The sequence below is a fragment of the Odocoileus virginianus genome, chromosome 19 (assembly GCF_023699985.2).
Source record: "Odocoileus virginianus isolate 20LAN1187 ecotype Illinois chromosome 19, Ovbor_1.2, whole genome shotgun sequence".
Lineage (NCBI taxonomy): Eukaryota > Metazoa > Chordata > Mammalia > Artiodactyla > Cervidae > Odocoileus > Odocoileus virginianus.
In genome coordinates this window covers 32,248,180-32,267,329 of record NC_069692.1, presented here as the reverse complement: position 1 = coordinate 32,267,329, position 19,150 = coordinate 32,248,180, and the positions used below count along the sequence as shown (strand labels likewise).

Below are 19,150 nucleotides of genomic sequence, written 5' to 3'. Positions count from 1 at the left end.
GGAAGAAAACTGTCAACCTGCATATGGTGAAGTAAGAATCTAAATTTTCCTTCTACCAAGAAATCACCTGAAAAAAATTTTCATTTATTTGTCAAGTGAACTTTCATTAAGACCCTAAAATATACCAAGCACTATTCTAAGCACCGGGGATGGTGTGTGTTGAACAAGAAGAAAAAGATCCTGTTCCGAGCAAAACACAGGCAATAAATAAGCAAAATATCAGATAATAATAAATGTTGTGGAGAAAATGTTACCAAGGGTTACAAGATAAAGAATGGGTACTCATTTGAGATTAGACGATCAATGAGAGTCTCATTAAGGGAATACCTTCAAAAGTAACAAGAAAGGATCTACCCACTCTAAGAGTAGGACAGAAGAACATTCTCAGCATAGGGAAGAGCATGTACAAAGAATCCCAAACAGGCACCAACCTGGTGGGTTTGAGGAAGTGAGGAAGGCTGTATGTCTGTGAAGCACAGTTAGGAAAGGCAAGGATGACTCCCGATCAGAGAGAAAGATGAAGGCCAGACCACACAGAGCCACAGTTAGCAGTCTCAAGCTTTTGTAGGTAAAAACCTAAATTTGAAGTTACAAGTATACTAGTGTTAAAGTATGCTTTTTAGTTATCAGAGTCTGGAATGAAACAATGAATTTCAATGAATAAACTCAAACACTTTACCAAAGAGTCGTTTATTTTTTTTTGCTCTCTTCAATCTTGGGAAAGTAACCTGAGTAAAAGCTACATGGCTTTTAAGTTTTCTTCCAGCTGTATGACAATTTTAATTTACCCTATCCTTATTTCAGTAAAGACAGTGGTTTAAAACTCTAAATAGATTCCTATAGATCCTTCAAACTTAATTTTATTATACTAATTAGCTTACTTCTGCCTCCCTGAATCCTAAGCTCTTTGACAGATAAGACTATCTTATAATTATGAATACTTCTCTGGAAATTTTAGTCTATAGTTTAAAAAGAATCTATTTTTTGAACTTTAGTGGTTTAAAAAAAACAAAAACAAGACTATACCTATTTGTTTTGCAGCCTGTAATATATCTTTTAAGTCTTCATTTACTCTTTGCATTTCACTCTTCTCCAGTTTTTCATTCAAAAATTTTACAATCTTCATCCATGTCAGGTCCAAGCCTATAATTTGTTCATGAAGTTTAGACCGCTTCATCTGAAACAGACAGCATAATACAGAAACATACTGGTTAAAAATTTTCTCGAATCTATCTTTTACCACATATATTCTTCATTAATCATACAACTTGGCACCTTCTACAAGAATGCAAAATTGTATCTATTCACATCCAAATTTACAGCTCCCAGAAGGAGCTTTATTTAAATGTGATTTAAAAGAATCTCATTTATTCAAAGATACATTTTTAAAAGCTTCTTTTTCTATAGTTTAATCACAATGAATACTCATTATGAAATAATTTTCATGTGGCAAAGTAAAAAGCAAAAAGTCCAACACCCAGATAACAATTGGTAACATTCCACAAACCTCTTTTCATTTTCCTGCTTGCTTTTTACATAGCTTAGACCATACTGTATATAAGAGCTTTATGTCATGCTTTTTGATGAAAGGCATTTAAAGAAAATAAGACTCCTGTGATGGGAAGGCAAAAGGAGAAGGAGGTGGCAAAGGATAAGAGAGTTAGAAGCATCACTGCCCCAACTGACATGAATATGAACAAACTCCGGGAGATGGTGAAGGATGCGGGAGCCTGCATGCTTGCAGTCCATGGGGTCACAAACAGTCAGACATGACTTAGGGACCGAACGACAACAGCAAATGATGGGTTCAATATATTCAAATCAGCATTTCTTTCCTAAGGTTGATCCTACAACAGGTTAGGAATCCAGGAGATTCTTATCTGTACATACTCTTTCCATGAGACTGTATCTCTCCAGTCTCAAGAACTGACACAGAAAGCTGTAAATATTCTACTTCATATCACTGAACTTGATCCCTGGATTAAACTTCATGACATCCTCTGACCAAATGAAAAGCAGTGAGTCAGATGTTATTCCTGTCATTTAGCCGCTAAGTCATGTCCAACGCTTTAATTTTCCCCTTGGTTGTACTAACGATTTTGGACCCAAGAAAAAAATCATGCATTTACCAACTGCATGTTACCAATTGTTTTCTTGGGCTCCAAAATCACTGCAAATGGTGACCGCAGCCATGAAATTAAAAGACATTTGCTCCCTGGAAGAAAAGCTATGACAAACCTAGACAGCATATTAAAAAGCAAAGATATTACTTTACCAACAAAGGTGTGTATAGTCAAAGCTATGGTTTTCCCAACAGTCATGTATGGATGTGAGAGTTGGACAATAAAGAAAGCTGAGCACCAAAGAATTGATGCTTTTGAACTGTGGTGTTCGAGAAGACTCTTGAGAATCCCCTGGACTACAAGGAGATCCAACTAGACCATCCTAAAGGAAATCAGTCCTGAATATTCATTGGAAGGACTGATGCTAAAGCCGAAACTCCAATACTTTGGCCGCCTGATGTGAAGAACAGACTCATTTGAAAAGATCCTGATGCTGGGAAAGATTGAAGGTGGGAGGAGAAGAACTGAGCGACTGAACTGAGCTGAAGGTAAAATTTACCATTTTTGAAAATGCACACAGAATTGAGAAAAGGAATGTCAAATATCTGCCCATATTTTATATTTATAATCGTTTTATCTAAAACAATGTACCTGTAAGTCAGCCACTTCTTCATTATAATTATCTTGCTTGGTGACATTTGAAAAGGAGCGCAAGGCTCCTGTGAGTCGAGGTAAAGCCATCTATTATTCAATCAGTGATCCATACAACGAGAAACTTGAAACTGAAACAAAACAAGATGATATTTAACTGTAGAGAGGAGGTGGGAGAGATAATCACATTCAACAAATTAGCCTGTATTAAAAAAAAAAGAAAACAGTTAAAAAGCAATTGCTACCAATGATGAAAAGTTCTCTTGACACATTTTCTACCCAAGCAGTTCTTTTATAACACATTGTCTTATAGGTGGGGAAAAAAAGACAAAAAAAACCCACCAACACTTGTTTGTGGGTACTACCATAACATTCCTTCAGATGAATTGCATAGATTCCCAAGTACAACAACCAGTAACAATGACAGAGATAAAAGCATTTGCTTATCTTTTCTCCAATTTCATTTTATGCTCATTGATTTCATCTCACATAATCTCTAATTTTTTGTCTCACTGGCTTTTTCCGGTTACATGCATTTGTATTACCTGAAGTACTCTTCTGATGTTCATACAGTTGCCGCCTTAAAGTTCTAGGCTTAAAAGACCACTCAGTCACAGACAGGGCAGCTACCCAGCTACTGCCTATCATAGTACAAAACTCCCATTCTCTTTACAGGCACTAATTAATATTTGATAGTTTCTTATCTACTTATTTATACAGTGTCTCACCCAACAAAGAGTAAGCTGCATGACCAAAAAAAAAAACAACAAAAACAAAGACCTTCATCTCCCTCGTCTCCGCGCGCAAACACAACAGTGAGCGCAAACACAACAGTGATACAACACGTTCGGCGGATAATATTCCCTTGTCTCCGCGCGCAAACACAACAGTGATGCAACACGTTCGGCGGATAATATTCCCTCGTCTCCGCGCGCAAACACAACAGTGATGCAACACGTTCGGCGATGACAACGTCTTGGCTGGGCCTCCTCGGTGGCTCAGTGGTAAAGAATCTGCCTGCAGTGCAGGAGATACGGGTTCAATCCCTGGGTCGGGAAGATCCCCTGGAGAAGGAAATGGCTACCCACTCCAATATTCTTGCCTGGGAAATCCCATGGACAGAGGGGCCTCGTGGGCTACAGTCCATGGGGTCGCAAAGAGTCGGACACAACTTAGCAACTAAACAACAACTACGTGGTTAATAAAAGAAGGATGAAAAACTGAGAAGAAGAAATCACGGTAACGGGAACACTAAAGAACCAGAAAACAACCAGAGCAGCTGAGGAAGGGGAGAACTCCCAGGCAAAGAAAAAAGTCACATGATCTGATCTAATCTCCTTATTTATATGCTAACAGTCTTCTGGCAGATAGACTATTTACTATGAAGAGAGTCCTCAACTTTACAATACTCTTAGAGGGCTATCTTGGTTTAAGATTGCTTACTATAATAAAACTACAATATATACATCTGTAAGGCATGGCTCCCTGAAGAACGTCACATGAGCTAGTGCGTGTGTGCTCAGTCATGGCCAGCTCCTTGCAACCCCATGGACTGAAGCCCACCAGGCCCCTGTCCATGGGACTTCCCAGGCATGAGTGTTGGAGTGGGTTGCCCTTTCCTTCTCCAGGGGATCTTCCCAACCCAGGGATTGAACCTGCATCTGTGTCTCCTGCATTGGCTAGTGGGTTCTTTACCACTAGTGCTACCAGGCAAGCCCAAGCTATGAAAGTTGTCAAACAAATAATTTTGCCCCACTTGAGACATTTGGCAATACCTGGTGACACTTTGGGTCACTGGGGAGTTGGGTGGGTACAACTGTCTTCTGGTGGGTAGGGCCTATTGACGCTGACAAACACACTATAAGGCACAGGACAGCCTCCTCACAATAAAGAATTATCTAGCCCCAAATGTCAATAGGGCAAAGCTTATTAGGATTCCCATTCCAGAGTCTAAAAATAGAGATGTTTTGTAACCCAAAGCACTTCTGAACTGTGAAAAGACCTACACACCTCAATTAAGAGACCTCACTAATTATTCTGGGCCAAAGAGTATCTGTCCATTAATGGGACTGGAATAGCAACTAGGAGACCATACAGGATGCCTCAGACCACTCCCTGTTTCTGCTCTTCTTGACTGCATACACCTTTGAAGTTATTATAAAATTTGATACTCAGTAAAATGTCCAGTTCCTATATTAATTAGATATTAAAAAAATTGTATGAAATGTTTAACAAAATAGGAGAATTTTTTAAAAATGAAGAATAGTAAAATGACTAGGCAAATTTGAAAATATAACTTTTAGAAATAAAACTACATACTTAAATAAAAAACAAATCAATAATGAGTTAAATAATAGATTAGATACAGTGAAAACAAAAGTGGTGATCTTCGAGAGATCTGAATAACCCAGTATGCTGTTACAACTAGACCAAGTATAAATTAAGTAGATCAAAGAGAAAGAAGCCCAAATATATCAATACTCACAATAAATGTAAACAAATTAATCTTAACACCCAAAAGATTGACAACCTGAATAACTAAACAGCAATCAAGTAAACACTAGAGCCATACCTAAAACAGGACAGAGAAAGGTTGCAAGTTAAAAGATGGAATAAGATCCTCCTGTAAATGATAACCAAAAGTAGCTAGTGGCTATATCAATATGTGATGCTATATATCAATAGCATCAGATCAGATAAAAAAGACTTAGAACAAAAGGCATTATTAGGGATGGGGAAAAAAAACACCTCTCTATATAATATTAGGAGATGTAGCTCACTAAGGTATAAAAATGTTGCATTTGCATGCCCCGATGAAAATTAATTAAACCTCAACACACGTCAATGTAAATTAAAACAAACAGACTTCCAGAAAAAAGTAACAAGTCCAACATCAAAGTGAAAGTTCAATAATCGATCAATTATTGATATGTCAAATCAACTTCAACAAAAAAAATGGAAGTTGAGCAGTGAAATTGGTAAATATAACCTACGATAAATGAAAGTATATATTCTTTTCAACTACATTTGTAACAATTTTAAATGGTCTATGTATACCAGGCCATAAAGTAAATCTCAACAGATGTCAAAAAGTTAAGTATCGTATAGACTGGCCGTCAACAAACTTTGCAGGAAAAAAGCAAATATTTTAGGTTTGGCAGGGAGCCTCTGCTGTATATTCCTTTTTTTTTTTTTAATCATTCTTGGGCTCAAGGTAACCAAATTAATCTGCTGACTTCAGATACAGTTCATATTTTCTGAATAAAATATGATTAGAAATCAGAAACACAAATGATTAAAAAACATAGTTGTTTGCACTGCAAATCTGTAAGTAAAGGGTATGATTCGGGTGAGGTAAAAACCAGCTGGAGTCTCCACATCACAATAAAGAATTTCAGTCAGAAAAGTAAAACGATCCAATTTGCAAATAAACTCCCTCACTGGCTGATTTTAAATTTCAGCTACCCACTGGGAATGAATTTAGGAGAACATTTCTGGAAATGAGATGATTCAAAGAATCACACTGGGGTTTTTCTAACACGACATAACATACTTTCTGGAGCATCTGGAAGAATAAATGAAAGCAAGAGTCAGTGAACACAGCACTGGGGTCCTAGGACTTCAGTGTGCACCACGATCACCTGGAGGGCTTCTCAAAGTGCTGAGCTTCACCTGCCTACCCTTCACCCCCCGTCTTCTACTCAGACCAGACGGCACTGAGATGGGACACAAGGATCTCATCTTCCCAGCAAGTTCTCCAGTGATGCAGCAAGTCTAGCACCACACTTGGAGAACCACTGTTTCAGAGGTGGTATCTTTTCTTCTGAAGTCACCATCTCAGTCCTGTCTCAAACCAACAGTAACCACGAAGTTCCCACTTCTATTAAGAACTCAGCAGCTTAAGTGCACAATCTGTTTCCCAGCAGTCTTTCTCAACGAGGATCTGTGAGAGAAGTCTTACTGAAAGTGAACTGAGTGCCTTTTTTCTCAATTCTCCTACAGATGGAACATAGTTAATATCATCCACTGAGTAAAATGTATGCCTTGGGGCACTGGAGTTTAAACTCTCTACCTAGATAGAGAGAATTCTATTCAAAGATAAGAATTCGATTCATGATGACTGACAGAAGTCAGAAGTCTTTAAAGAAAGGTCTTGACACTAAACTGAACAGTACTCTGCCTCAGAACCTACTTTTTAACCATACACGTTAGTGCTTTCAAAATACAATATCAGAACAAGAGACATGTGATACATGGGATATTCTACCTCAGGCAAGGTCTTAAGAATTAATAGAGTTTGGCATCACTACTTTCATCATTTTCACATATCTCACAGTAATCTGAATGTCCTGTCTCTCTCTTTAAAAAGCAAGGAGTAAGACTTCATTGATTTTTATTATAATTCACCAATCAAAAATCCAAACAAAACAACAAACTGCTCACACACAAACTCTTAAGAAGAGATCTAATAATAGTAGGGCCTGGTAATGAGGTCACACTGTTAGACTCTACACTAACAGGAAACTTTAAAGCTCCCTGAGCAATCATCAAAATAATCAGTATGAATTATACTTCTCAAAAGATGAAGTAAAGCACATTCCCTGATTTTTTTAATTTGGTTTTATCTATTTTATTCCTCAAGTTAAATGACCAACACTGTAAAATATAATAGTTCACTTCTTCATAGTTGCCTATAAATCATTTATTCACAAATATTTTAGTATCTCCTATCTAGCAGGAACTGTGTTAAGCACTGGGTATAAATAAGGCATACAGAACTCTATTCTTCAAAACCTACTGTATCCTATACCAGTAAAAAGATCATCAAACACTTAAGGGTATCTGAAATGCATAAAGGTCAAATTGAGAAAATAAATTTTAAATCTTATGGTTATTCATTTAATCAACAAATATCTACAGATCACCCACAATGTATTAGATACACCGCAAGGATCTAGAGATTTAAAAAGGGGAAAAAAGAAAAAACAGTTCTAGTATGACTGCCTCTTGCCCTAGATAACAAGCATACAATACAGCTGAAAAGAAAGAAAAACAGCTGCAATAATTATGCAAGTATAACTATAGGAAGACAAGGGAGAAACACCTAAGAGGGTGGAAACAAAAGTAGGTAAGAAGGAAGGAAACTGATATTTAAAAGACTTGAGTGAGTTGGTCTGATTGGGGGAAAAAAGGTTATTCCAAGGTAAACATATAAAGAGGAAAACTAAACCAACAGATTATTGCTTAAAAAAAACTATAAAATAGTGCATTTGGAGACTCATGAAATTAAAGATGTAACTAGAGACCCAACAGCATGTCTCAATTTAAGCACTTTTTATCCTGCTAAAAAATGTAACATATTGTAGAAAAAATGACTCAGATTTAAGTGTAGTGAGCAGATTAAAGGTGCGGTCAAACTGGAGACAAGCAAACTATTTGGAAATTTATTTCAATAAACTCGGTGAAAGAGGACACAACCGAAGCGAGAAAAGACAGCAAAGGATGGATTTGAGAAGTGTCTTTATTTGGGAGATAGAATAACTTCACGGACAGGATGTGAAGATGAAGGCAAAAGCGGCAGGACACCCACCTTTCTGGCTCTGGACAGGCAGAAGAGCAGAGTGAGTGTGTAGAGAAGGCATACCGGAAGAGGAAAGATGATTGGTTCAGCTTTGGAAAATTCTGATCATGGGCCATCAAGTGGGATACACGGTTTAGGGTTTCCTATCAGAGGTCTGGGGCTAGAAGGACAGAATTTAGTGTCATCCCTTCTTTGCAGTTAAAAGCATGGATGAACATACTCCCTTATGTCAAATTATTTATATAAACCTGCAGACTCCCTAAGAAAACAGACATACACACATATAAACATTTTGTAATTCATTTCACAGGATGCATGAAAGCCATGAAACCCATCCATGTATCCCTAAAAACCTCTTGAGAGTAGACAGCAGACAGAGTCCTAAAGGATCAGCAAAGAGCTGTCATATGAAGAAAGTGGTATCACAAGAAAAGGTTTCGAATGTTACGCTACATAGTTCAGTGCACTCAGCCACTGAAGTCTTAGATGACTTTAGTACACACATATTCAAAAAAAAAATGGTGGAAGAAAGCATATTTCAGTAGGTGAAACATAAATGGAAAGGAAGAAAATGGGTACTAGCGACTCTTTCAAGGAACGTGGTTGAGAAGAAAAAGCAAGAAATAGTGAAAACACAGGGTTGAGACTTTTTAGTAATGTAAGAGAGAGTTCAGCACAATTCTTTAAATCAGATGAGAGCCAATAAAGACAGACAGGTAGAATAACCAAAGGAAAGACTGAACATGACTTAGGAGAGTAGGGCTCCTGAGAAAGCAAGAGAGACAATCATGGGTCTAGAGATACCGCTTGGATAGAAGGAGCATGGAGGGGTGGGTGAGTAGAAGTGCATATACGTTTATAAGGGAAGCAGAAGGTAAATAGGGAGAGGAAAAAATATGGTAAAAGATGGTTCCACCAAATGACTCCTATTTTCTTTGAGATCCAAAACTAGTCGAAAAAAAATGTGATGGAATTTTTGAAGACAAAGGCAAAAGTTTGACCTTACCATCAACAATGAGAGGAAACTGACTAATAAATCATAAAAGGATTTTTCAGGTGGCAAATGAATGCTCATCTCATACTGGAAACCATAAATTTAGAATGGCAGCAATCTGGCACAGGAACAAAGGTTGGTATCATACAGGGTTAAGGTTTTATAACTCATGGACAGTAGGAGAGCAGTGGAGTGTAAATGGTGCAAATGACTGAGTGCTGGATTTGAGGTCCAAAACAAAAGGAAAAGACATTCAACTAAGAGGTCTTAAAGACAGACATCGTAATGTTTATTATTAAACTTTCTGATATAAGATACAGTGAAGGCTTATCAAGATAAACTGACCTACAAAGAAATTGCTACCCCAGTAATTTTTATTCCAACCAAAACTATGTAAATAAAAATATCCCTCAAAACATATATATCTATCTTTCTAAAAGAGAGAAAGCCTAGAAGTCACTTTTTCTTTTTTTTCCCTGTTCCCTGAAGTACCCCGCTATGGTTATCTGAATGAGCCTTTAGACCGTCAGTTAGATATATTGACAGATATACAGAAACAAACAGAAACTGTTTTGAAGAAGTTAACTGCCCTTTCTAACATTCAAGTAGGGAAGAAAAATATCCGACAGTAATGTATTTCCCTTTGTGAAATAATATTAACCAATAATCAGTAAGCCAGAATTCTAGTACACATTATTCTGAAGTAGCATATTAAAAATTATAAGATTTATTTTTCACATTCCAAACTCGTTTCTCAACTCTAAAAAGGGTCCAACTGCTTGATAGCAACTTAAGGAAAACACAGTTACAGTATTTTTAATTACAAATAAATAATAAAAGATCAAGAAGAATCAAACTATATTTCCTAATGAGTATAACGTCAAGCAATTGCTTGTTGGTGGTCACGAATACCAGGTAATTATTAGGAGGGGGAAAAAAAAGTAAAAGAGATATAATGTAGGTAAGGGATAAAAACACTGAAAAGATGGATGAGGCTGTGAATGAAGCAAAAATTATAATTTAAGATTTCAATAGCTAAAACAGAATTATATGCCCACAGATGATACCTTTTAGAAAAAAAAAAGCTGAAATATTTATATTTTAATTCACCTGTTTAAAAAAATCAAGTTGTGATATAGATATAATTAACACTGTTAAAATCAGAATTCAGAAAAATAAGCCTTAATAGATATAATATATATACACACATACATATATATAAAATCCTCTATTATACCATTTCAAAAGTCCAGGCCAGGCTGGATGCATGAGACAAGTGCTCAGGGCTGGTGCACTGGGAAGACCCAGAGGGATGGGATGGGGAGGGAGGCGGGAGGGGGGATCGGAATGGGGAACACATGTAAATCCATGGCTAATTCATGTCAATGTATGGCAAAAAACCACTACAATACTGTAAAGTAATTAGCCTCCAACTAATAAAAATAAATGGAAAAAAAAAGGAGGTGATTTTTTTCATGGTAAATCCTAAAGAAAAATTTTAGTTACTTGTACTGAACTTGTACTTACTTGTCTTGTACCTTATGCCACCAATAGGTTAATGTGAAGTCACATCTTAGGTGTATTTAATTATCTGAATCAAACAAAGGAGACCAAATACAAGGTACAGACAGACACAAACACTAAGAGATTCTGTCCACTATTTCACACACTCAACACATGCTCTTGAGTGAATGGGGGTGAGCAACAAGAATATGATGCTCCCTTAGGTCTGTTTCAATAACTACATGCGTATCCAACTGAGAATCTGGCTGTACTGCAGGACTCCAAGGTTTAAAACCAAGTTCCCTTTTTAAAAAAATATACAACATGCCCATTAAACACAAGCCAACTTTTTCATCTTGTTCATCCTCAGAAACTACGATATGTCCCAAGTTTAGAGGAAAAATGTGGTTGCATATGACATATTGAGAGATAGTAGGTTTTGACAACCTGGTGTCCTTCTAAAAGACTTTCAAGGGAAACTTATAACTATTCATAATCTTCACCAAACAAGTTCACTTTAGATCTTAACTCATTCTTAAGCATGAAGCAATGGCTCTTGAATAGTTTCCAATCAAATCAGGAAACATACCTGGAACATGGAGAACTGAGAAAGCACAGGAAAGATAAATAAGTACACACATATACATTTTTGTGTATCATCTAAAAGATGATGCTGTTAGTGCTGCACCCAATATGCCAACAAGTTTGGAAAACTCAGCAGTGGAAAAGGCCACTTTTTATTCCAATCCCAAAGAAAAGCAACGCCAGAGAATGTTCAAATTACCATATAAGTGCACTCAATTCACATGCCAGCAATGTAATGCTCAAAATCCTTAAGCAAGGCTTCAACAGCATGTGAACAGAGAAATTCCAGATGTACAAGCTGGATTTAGAAAAGGCAGAGGAACCATAGATCAAATTGCCAACATCCACTGGATCATAGAAAAAGCAAAGGAATTAAAAAAAAAAAAATCTGCTTCATTGACTACGCTAAAGCCTTTAACTATGTGAATCACAACATACTGTGGAAAATTCTTAAAGAGATGGGAATACCAGACCATTTTACCTGCCTCATGAGAAATCTGTATGCAGGTCAATAAGCAACTGTTAGAACTGGACATGGAACAACAGACTGGTTCCAAATTGGGAAAAGGAGTACATCAAGGCTGTATATTGTCACCCTGCTTATTTAACTTATATACACAGTACATCATGAGAAATGCTGGGCAGGATAACGCACAAGCTGCAATCAAGATTGCCAGAAGAAATATGAACAACCTCAGATATGCAAATGATACCACTCTAATGGCAGAAAGTGAAGAGGAACTAAAGAACCTCTTGCTGCAGGTGAAAGAGGAGAGTGAAAAAGCTAGCTTAAAGTTCAACATTCAAAAACCTAAGAATGAGGCTCTGGTCTCATTACTTCATGTCAAATAGATGGGGGAAAGTGGAAACAGTGATAGACTTTCCCCCCATCTATCTGACATGAAGTAATGGGACCAGATGCCTTGATCTTAGTTTTTTGAAAATCCAAAATCCAAAATCATTGCAGATGGTGACTGCAGCCACGAAATTAAAAGATGCTTGCTCCTTGGAAGAAATGCTATGACAAATTTAGCATATGAAAAAGCAGAGACATTACTTTGCCAACAAAGGTCCATATAGACAAAGCTATGGTTTTTCCAGCAGTCGGGTATAGATGTGAGAGTTGGACCATAAAGAAAGGTAAGTGCCAAAGAGTTGATGCTTTTGAACTGCAGTGTTGGAGAAGACTCTTGAGAGTCCCTTCAATAGCAAAGAGATCAAACCAGTCAGTCTTACAGAAAATCAAATCTGAATATTCACTGGAAGGACTGATGCTGAAGCTCCAACACTCTGGCCACCTGATGCAGAGAGTCAACTCACTGGAAGAGACCCTGATGCTAGGAAATACTAAGGACAGGAAGAAAAGCGGATGATATGGTTGGATGGCATCACTGACTCAATGGACATGAGTCTGAGCAAACTCTGGGAGATAGTGAAGAACAGGGAAGCCTGATGTCCTGCAGTTCATGGGGTCACAAAGAGTCGGACACAACTTAGCGACTGAACAACAAACAATCACAACATATACATCTTTCATATGAATCAAAATCTATAATGGCTTGTTAAGAATAAAATGTACATGTATAAGATTCTTGTTCTCTAACTTTTCCCTCTAACTACTGACTTACAGTAACTCCAGGTTTACCAACCACAGATAGGGGAGACAACCTAGACAGGCTTATAACTATTAACCTAAGAGTCTACAGAAGACCTCCAAGGTTATATTAATTTTAATTTTAACAAAGGATAAGAAAAGCCTTTCTTTTAAATACTCCAGGGACAATAAATGGCAAGAGTAACATATCAGCACAGATGAGAAGAAGAACAGCCAGGAAGAACACTGCACAAGGAACAAACCAGCACACATATTGCAGAGAAGGCGGGGAGCAGACCCACTACATACAAGGCAGTACATATTTTCCTTTCATTCCAGTGGAAGAGGTTGCGCCCAAATTAGCTGAAAAAGGCAAAATTCTCATTCCACCCCAATCTATGAGCCTTTGGATAGACTGACTCAGGGACTCTGTTCCTGTCCCCTAATGAGCCCTGAGAAGATTAATTTAACTGAAACCTCTCATAAGGTACCCTAATACACCAAATCCAAAACTCAAGTGATGCTCTGGAGTCAGCTTTAGCTGTTTAGAGAAAGCATTTTCCTGACCTTGTACACTTGTTCCTCTGTACCACAGTTATATGGAACACCACCACATTCCCAAATATGAGGTCCAGTGATCTTTTAGAAATCTGATAGTTTTTACATGCAAATAACTAGGATTGTACACTCCAATTCCTAAAAAAAAAAAAAAAAAAAAAAAAAAAATTTATCAAAGAGTATAATGACTTTGATCTTTATTTACTATTTTGTGTAGAAGAAATTTTTGAATAGCCCTAACTCGACACCATGTAAAAGAAGCTGGCACGTACCTCAAGATAGCAGATGAAATCTCTACCCCTCTCTCTAAAGTAGAGAAAAAGTAGGCATTAACAACAGGACTGAGGTGAATTTAGTTGTAAACAAGAAATATAAAAACAGAAAATGAAATTACTAACTCATTGGGCATTACAAATTAGAATACATAGTAAGAATTTTATCGTAGTTACATGTTATTTAATGTAATGTGTGCTTTACTTAGTCTTTCTGAAAGAATGTATTGCCAGGATAGTTACTTAACATTCTGGTCTGAACTGTTTGTTTCAATCTTATTAAATTAAAAACTTAATTACTAAAAGAGGGTACTCTCTTTCACTCTGTATTAGTCAGAAATGTACCCTGACAAATACAGTTAATAAGAATACTTTCTGTGTACCCTCTTCTGAGCTGAACTCTCACTCCATACTCTGTTACTCACAGCTTCCTAAACTGAAAGATGTCTGAAAGGATCAGACCCGTATTTCTCCTTCTTTCTTATATTTTAACTTGCTAAGTCATTTTTCTTACCAACAAATTATATATACTACATTTCAGAGAAAAAAATAAGTTTTGACAATGACATCTCCAACCTTTTTTAGAACATAATTACTAAAGGAAACATGCTTCAAAAAACATCAAAACACAAGTAACATATTTTTAAAATTCACTTTCTCTGATGTCTTAAATATTATGGGATGTGCCATTTACGAAATGTTAAATAGTGAGAGTCAATTCTCTAAAGATTGCTAGTTAACCATCTTTACAGTAAAAACACCAGGAAAATCATGATAGTTATTGATTGTTTAATAAAAATGACATCTGTAGAGGCTGAACATCAATGTTTTTCAGTGGTCTATAAAACTCTCCACATAAGTACAAATCACAAAGTATCTGGGTCACTAAGTACTAGATGTTGATTTCTGATCTTAAAAGTACTTTCAAAAAAATTATCTGTACTGTCTACTGTCAGTGAGTTTTCAAAGTTAAGTACTCTTTTCACATAAGTGACTTCTAGATATAAACCTGTCATCTCACTTTAAATGTTTTCTTCACCAAGGTAATCAGTACCATTTCTTCCCACCAATACCCCTCATTAAGCCTTGGCTTATATCCTGTCACACAGAAGTACGTAGAAACACGCATGAGAACTTTATACACCAGCTTCAAGGTAACAGACTGAGAGGCAGCAGAGAAGTGACAGAAGAAAAAAAAATTAGCAGCACTTTTCAGGAGAAGAATTGAAGCAACTAAGGTGAAAATGACTCCTTGTTAAATCTGCATGGCAACGTGTGTTACATTACTTTCTGAACATTTTCCATATTCTGGAGATATATCAAAATGAAAGTTTTAATTAAGTGTCTCTATTTTTAACTGAAGGATAATTGTTTTACAATATTCTGTTGGTTTCTGCCATACACCCACATGAATCAGCCATTGGTATATGTATATCCCACTTGAACCTCCCTCCCTAATCAAGTTTTAAATAAACACAGAAGCCTAATAAGAGACAGAAGAGTTGTGAAAGCATCAAACTGAATATCAAGCAAATCACAGGTTCTGAAAACATTACTGAAAATGCTTTGGCTTATGAGACTTAACATTGAATACCTGGGTGCTCTTTTAATATTGCCACCCATAATGTACTTCAATTCCATTTAACCAAATCAATTCTGCCATTTCCAATCCAAAGAGAGTCCATCCTCCATTCTCCTTAGCATAAAAGAAGGAAGAGAATTTAGCAGTTAATTAAATCTATTTTCTCTTTTAACATCCTAGTAATTGCCCCAAGAAACACTGCTGAATGTAGCTTAAAAATTGTTTTCACTAATGTCAGTGTTTCTTCAAGGATTCACATCACAGGTTCTACAAATTCACTTTTCTTTAATTCATTCTTAGTTTGTGCACTCTTTCTCCATTGTTCAACTTATATTTTAAAAAATATTCAGGCACAGCATCAGTTTCTTTCTTTTTTTTAACAGCATCAGTTTCTTGAGACACCTCTCTCTTCTTGATCATTGGAGTTAATGTATGATTAACATCAGGATTACATTTTCAAGAGACCCAATTTACCTTTGTGTCTATGCTCTCAGACTAAGAATCACGCAAACTTTTTTTGTAAGTTACAGTTGCCAGATAAAAATATAAAATGCACGGTTAAATATGAATTTCAGGTTGTTTAACAAATCATTCTTTTAGTATAATATGGCCTATGCAATATTTGAGACATACTTAAATGGCATATAGTTATACTAAAAAAAAAAAAAGGAAAAAAAAATAGCTGTTGCTTATCTGAAATCCAAATTTAACTCTGCACCCTATATTTGGAAATACTACTCTAAATATTCAAATATCTGTTTCCCCTAACTCTTCTGGTAAACACTGAATCTTCTTAAGAGTAAAAATTAATAAGAGGTCTCCAGATTTTTAAAAGAGGTATCAACTATGTAAAAGTTTAAATGAGAAGAATGAACATGAAGAAAAAGATGAGACAAGTCTGTAGTGGTGACACACCTTAACTGACCATCTGTAAGGGCAGCTGCAATGACCTGAGAAACAGCAGGTTCCCAAGGGTGAAAAAGTAAACTTCCAGAGGGTAGTCTCACAGTCTGGGGCAGAAGACAATCCAACTAGATAAGCTGTCGCAATACAGAGTAAGACTGCTGGCTCTCAAAGAGGGCAGTAATGAGTGTTTTTGGAACACAAAGCAGGTGCATCCAGCCTAGCACAAAAGGAAACTGGGAAGAAAAAGTACCTTCCTTCCTTGAAACAACAGGGATGAGGGGTCAGTCGGGTACACATACTCCTGATGCAAAGTGAGAACATTCCACATTCAAAGAACTAAATAGATGACTGAAGCATAGTGGTCAAGGAGTATGTAATGTGGCAGGAGATGGGGCTGGAGAGACAGGTGGGAATGAGGTCATCAGGGCCTTGTAAGGCATGTTGTTTGGAAACTCTCTTAATAGTAAAAGAACTCTCCGGAAGAGTTACTGACTTGAACTGTGTTTAATAAGGATTACTTGCCTGGAGAATCCCATGGACAAAGGAGCCTGGCAGGCCATGGTCCACAGGGTTGCAGAGAGTCGGACACGACTGAAGCCCCTAAGCACACACACACACGCTACGACTGGGGAGGAGAAAACGGACCACAGGAAGGCAAGACCTGAAGCAGAAAGACACTGTGAGGCTGTCAGAGTAATCCAGAAGAGATGAGAGTTCCGGAACTGTGAAAGTGAGAGTGCAGTCGCTCAGTTGTGTCCAACTCTTTGCGATCCCGTGGACTGTAGCCCACCAGGCTCCTCTGTCCATGGGGCTCACCAGGCAAGAATACTGGAGTGGAAAAAAAAAGAATACTGGAGTGGGTAGCCATTTCCTTCTCCAGGGGATCTTCCCAACCCAGGGATCGAACCCAGGTCTCCTGCATTGCAGGCAGATGCTTCAACCTCTGAGCCACCAACTGTAGTGGTAATGAATTAGAGGAAAGTGGAGGAATCCAATCAAATCTATTTGGCTTAGTCTGATTATTTTTATCTGTGGTGGGGAAGGAGGCAAGGACCACAGTTGACTTCCACATTAATAGATCAGGTGATGACATAATTCACAAAACTAGATCAGAATATCATGAGTTCAATCTCAAACAGGGTGAGTCTAAGATGTCCATATGACATTCAAGTAGAAATGGTCAGCAGGGACTGAATATTCAGGTGTGAAGTTCAGGAGAGAGGTCTGAATACAAACATGAGAATCATAAGGAATACCACAGAAACAGATGAAAATCACCCAAGGATTTATGTGAAGACTAAAGAAGACAAGACAGCAGATGGTGGAGACACACAAGTCTTTACAGAAAAAGTAGGGGGTCGGGGGGCTGGGTAAGGTCTAGAAAGGAGATTCTGAACAGCAGAAGGTCAAGTACGGCCAGACTGGGGTTAGAATAAGGGAAGGATAAGTTTTAAACAAGCGATATGGTCAACTATGCCAAACACTGTCAAGAAATGCAGTGAAATGTCCTTGGACTTAGAATTTCAGCCGTGTTCTTCCTGTGCTCCGCTTCTGATAAATACAAACAGAAGAGTTCTCAAAGCTTGGTGTTAGGTCAAGAAACCTTAAACCTCTCTAAAACCCACTCGGTTTTCTTTCTGAGCTGATTGCCAAAATCTGTGACTTGGGATAACAGCTTTTTCACCTTTTTAATCAGCGACAAGGCGTCTACTTTTTTAACTTCAGATGGCCAGGAGAGCAGTCAGTGGCCATGCATTAGTATTTGTCCTTGCCTTAAGGAATTACACTGAACAGTCTCACAGAGCCAACATCTTGACTATAATCTCCAAGAGGGCATAAGTAATGTATATCTTCTTCTCTTTGGTACCTGGCAAAGTTCTTGGCCTGTGCCAAGGAACTCAATAAATATCTGTTCAATGTGTACTCAGAGTATTACTGTGAAGTCCTCCAGAAATGATTGTTAGGTTATTCCTCACTACTCCAGTCCCCAGAGTAAAAGCATTGCTAATATTTTTGCAAAGCTTCCTTCACTCCTTAAAGAATGCTCAAAAAGAATGTTTAGTGGGCCCCCTTGGTGACAGAGGTACTACTTAAAGCAGGAGCCACCCCACGCCCGAGGTCAGGGGCTGCAGCCGAGAGGAGCCACCCCACGTCCAAGGGAAGGAGCAGCCGCGAAGAGATGCCTCACATCCAAGGTAAGAGAAACCCGAGCAGGACGGCAGGCGGACAGGGGGGCCTGGCGTGCCGCGGTTCATGGAGTCGCAGGGTGGGGCATGACTGAGCGTCCGGACTGAACGTGTTAGAGAAGGCATGTGCCCTGGAGAAAGGTGCACTGAAGTCATTTTTGCAAATTGTGACCTGCCCTTAACATTAATTTCTTCTTAGAATTTTATAATTAAATCTCTTGAATCAAGATGAAACTATATCTATTTGTATTTATAAATAAGAGTAGAATTTACCATTTTTATATTGTTACATTTGATTAGCCTGTTGAACATTTTATGCACTTTCAAGAATTCTTCCGCAAACTCGAATTGTCTCATCAGTAAACAAGAATTTCCTCCCTTGAAATGGAATATAGTTTTCCTTTATCAAATTCATATGCCAGGTTTCTTAGCTACACACAACTGAGGAACTTGCTAGTCACTCACTTCATTTGAAATTAACCTAGCAAGTCTTTGAAAATGCTGGAAAACATTATCAACTGCCTCCCTAACTATCCACAATCCTAAGATAAATTACCTTCCTTCTTTTTAAGTTCTGTTTTAATAGATATTATCTGTAATTAAGAGACTCTTGAATTCACATGCTTTAACATGAAGTCCTTCAACAATATGAATTAGCTGCACTGGAATCATTGG

The 19,150-nt window shown here is 37.6% G+C and overlaps 1 protein-coding gene across 2 annotated transcripts in view; it reads right to left on the bottom strand.

The window, feature by feature from the left end:
- ASCC3 (activating signal cointegrator 1 complex subunit 3) overlaps nucleotides 1-19,150 on the bottom strand; it is a 320,082-nt gene that overhangs the window by 296,964 nt on the left and 3,968 nt on the right. The window contains exons 2-4 of one of the 2 annotated variants that reach the window (XM_070450058.1): nucleotides 13,539-13,667; nucleotides 2,715-2,845; nucleotides 1,027-1,177 (exon numbers count right to left, since the gene is read on the bottom strand). In XM_070450058.1, the coding sequence (XP_070306159.1) occupies nucleotides 1,027-1,177; nucleotides 2,715-2,804 (241 nt within the window). In that variant the 5' untranslated portion in view covers nucleotides 2,805-2,845; nucleotides 13,539-13,667. The remainder of the gene's footprint in view (nucleotides 1-1,026; nucleotides 1,178-2,714; nucleotides 2,846-13,538; nucleotides 13,668-19,150) is intronic. The other variant, XM_070450057.1, reaches the window with a different exon arrangement.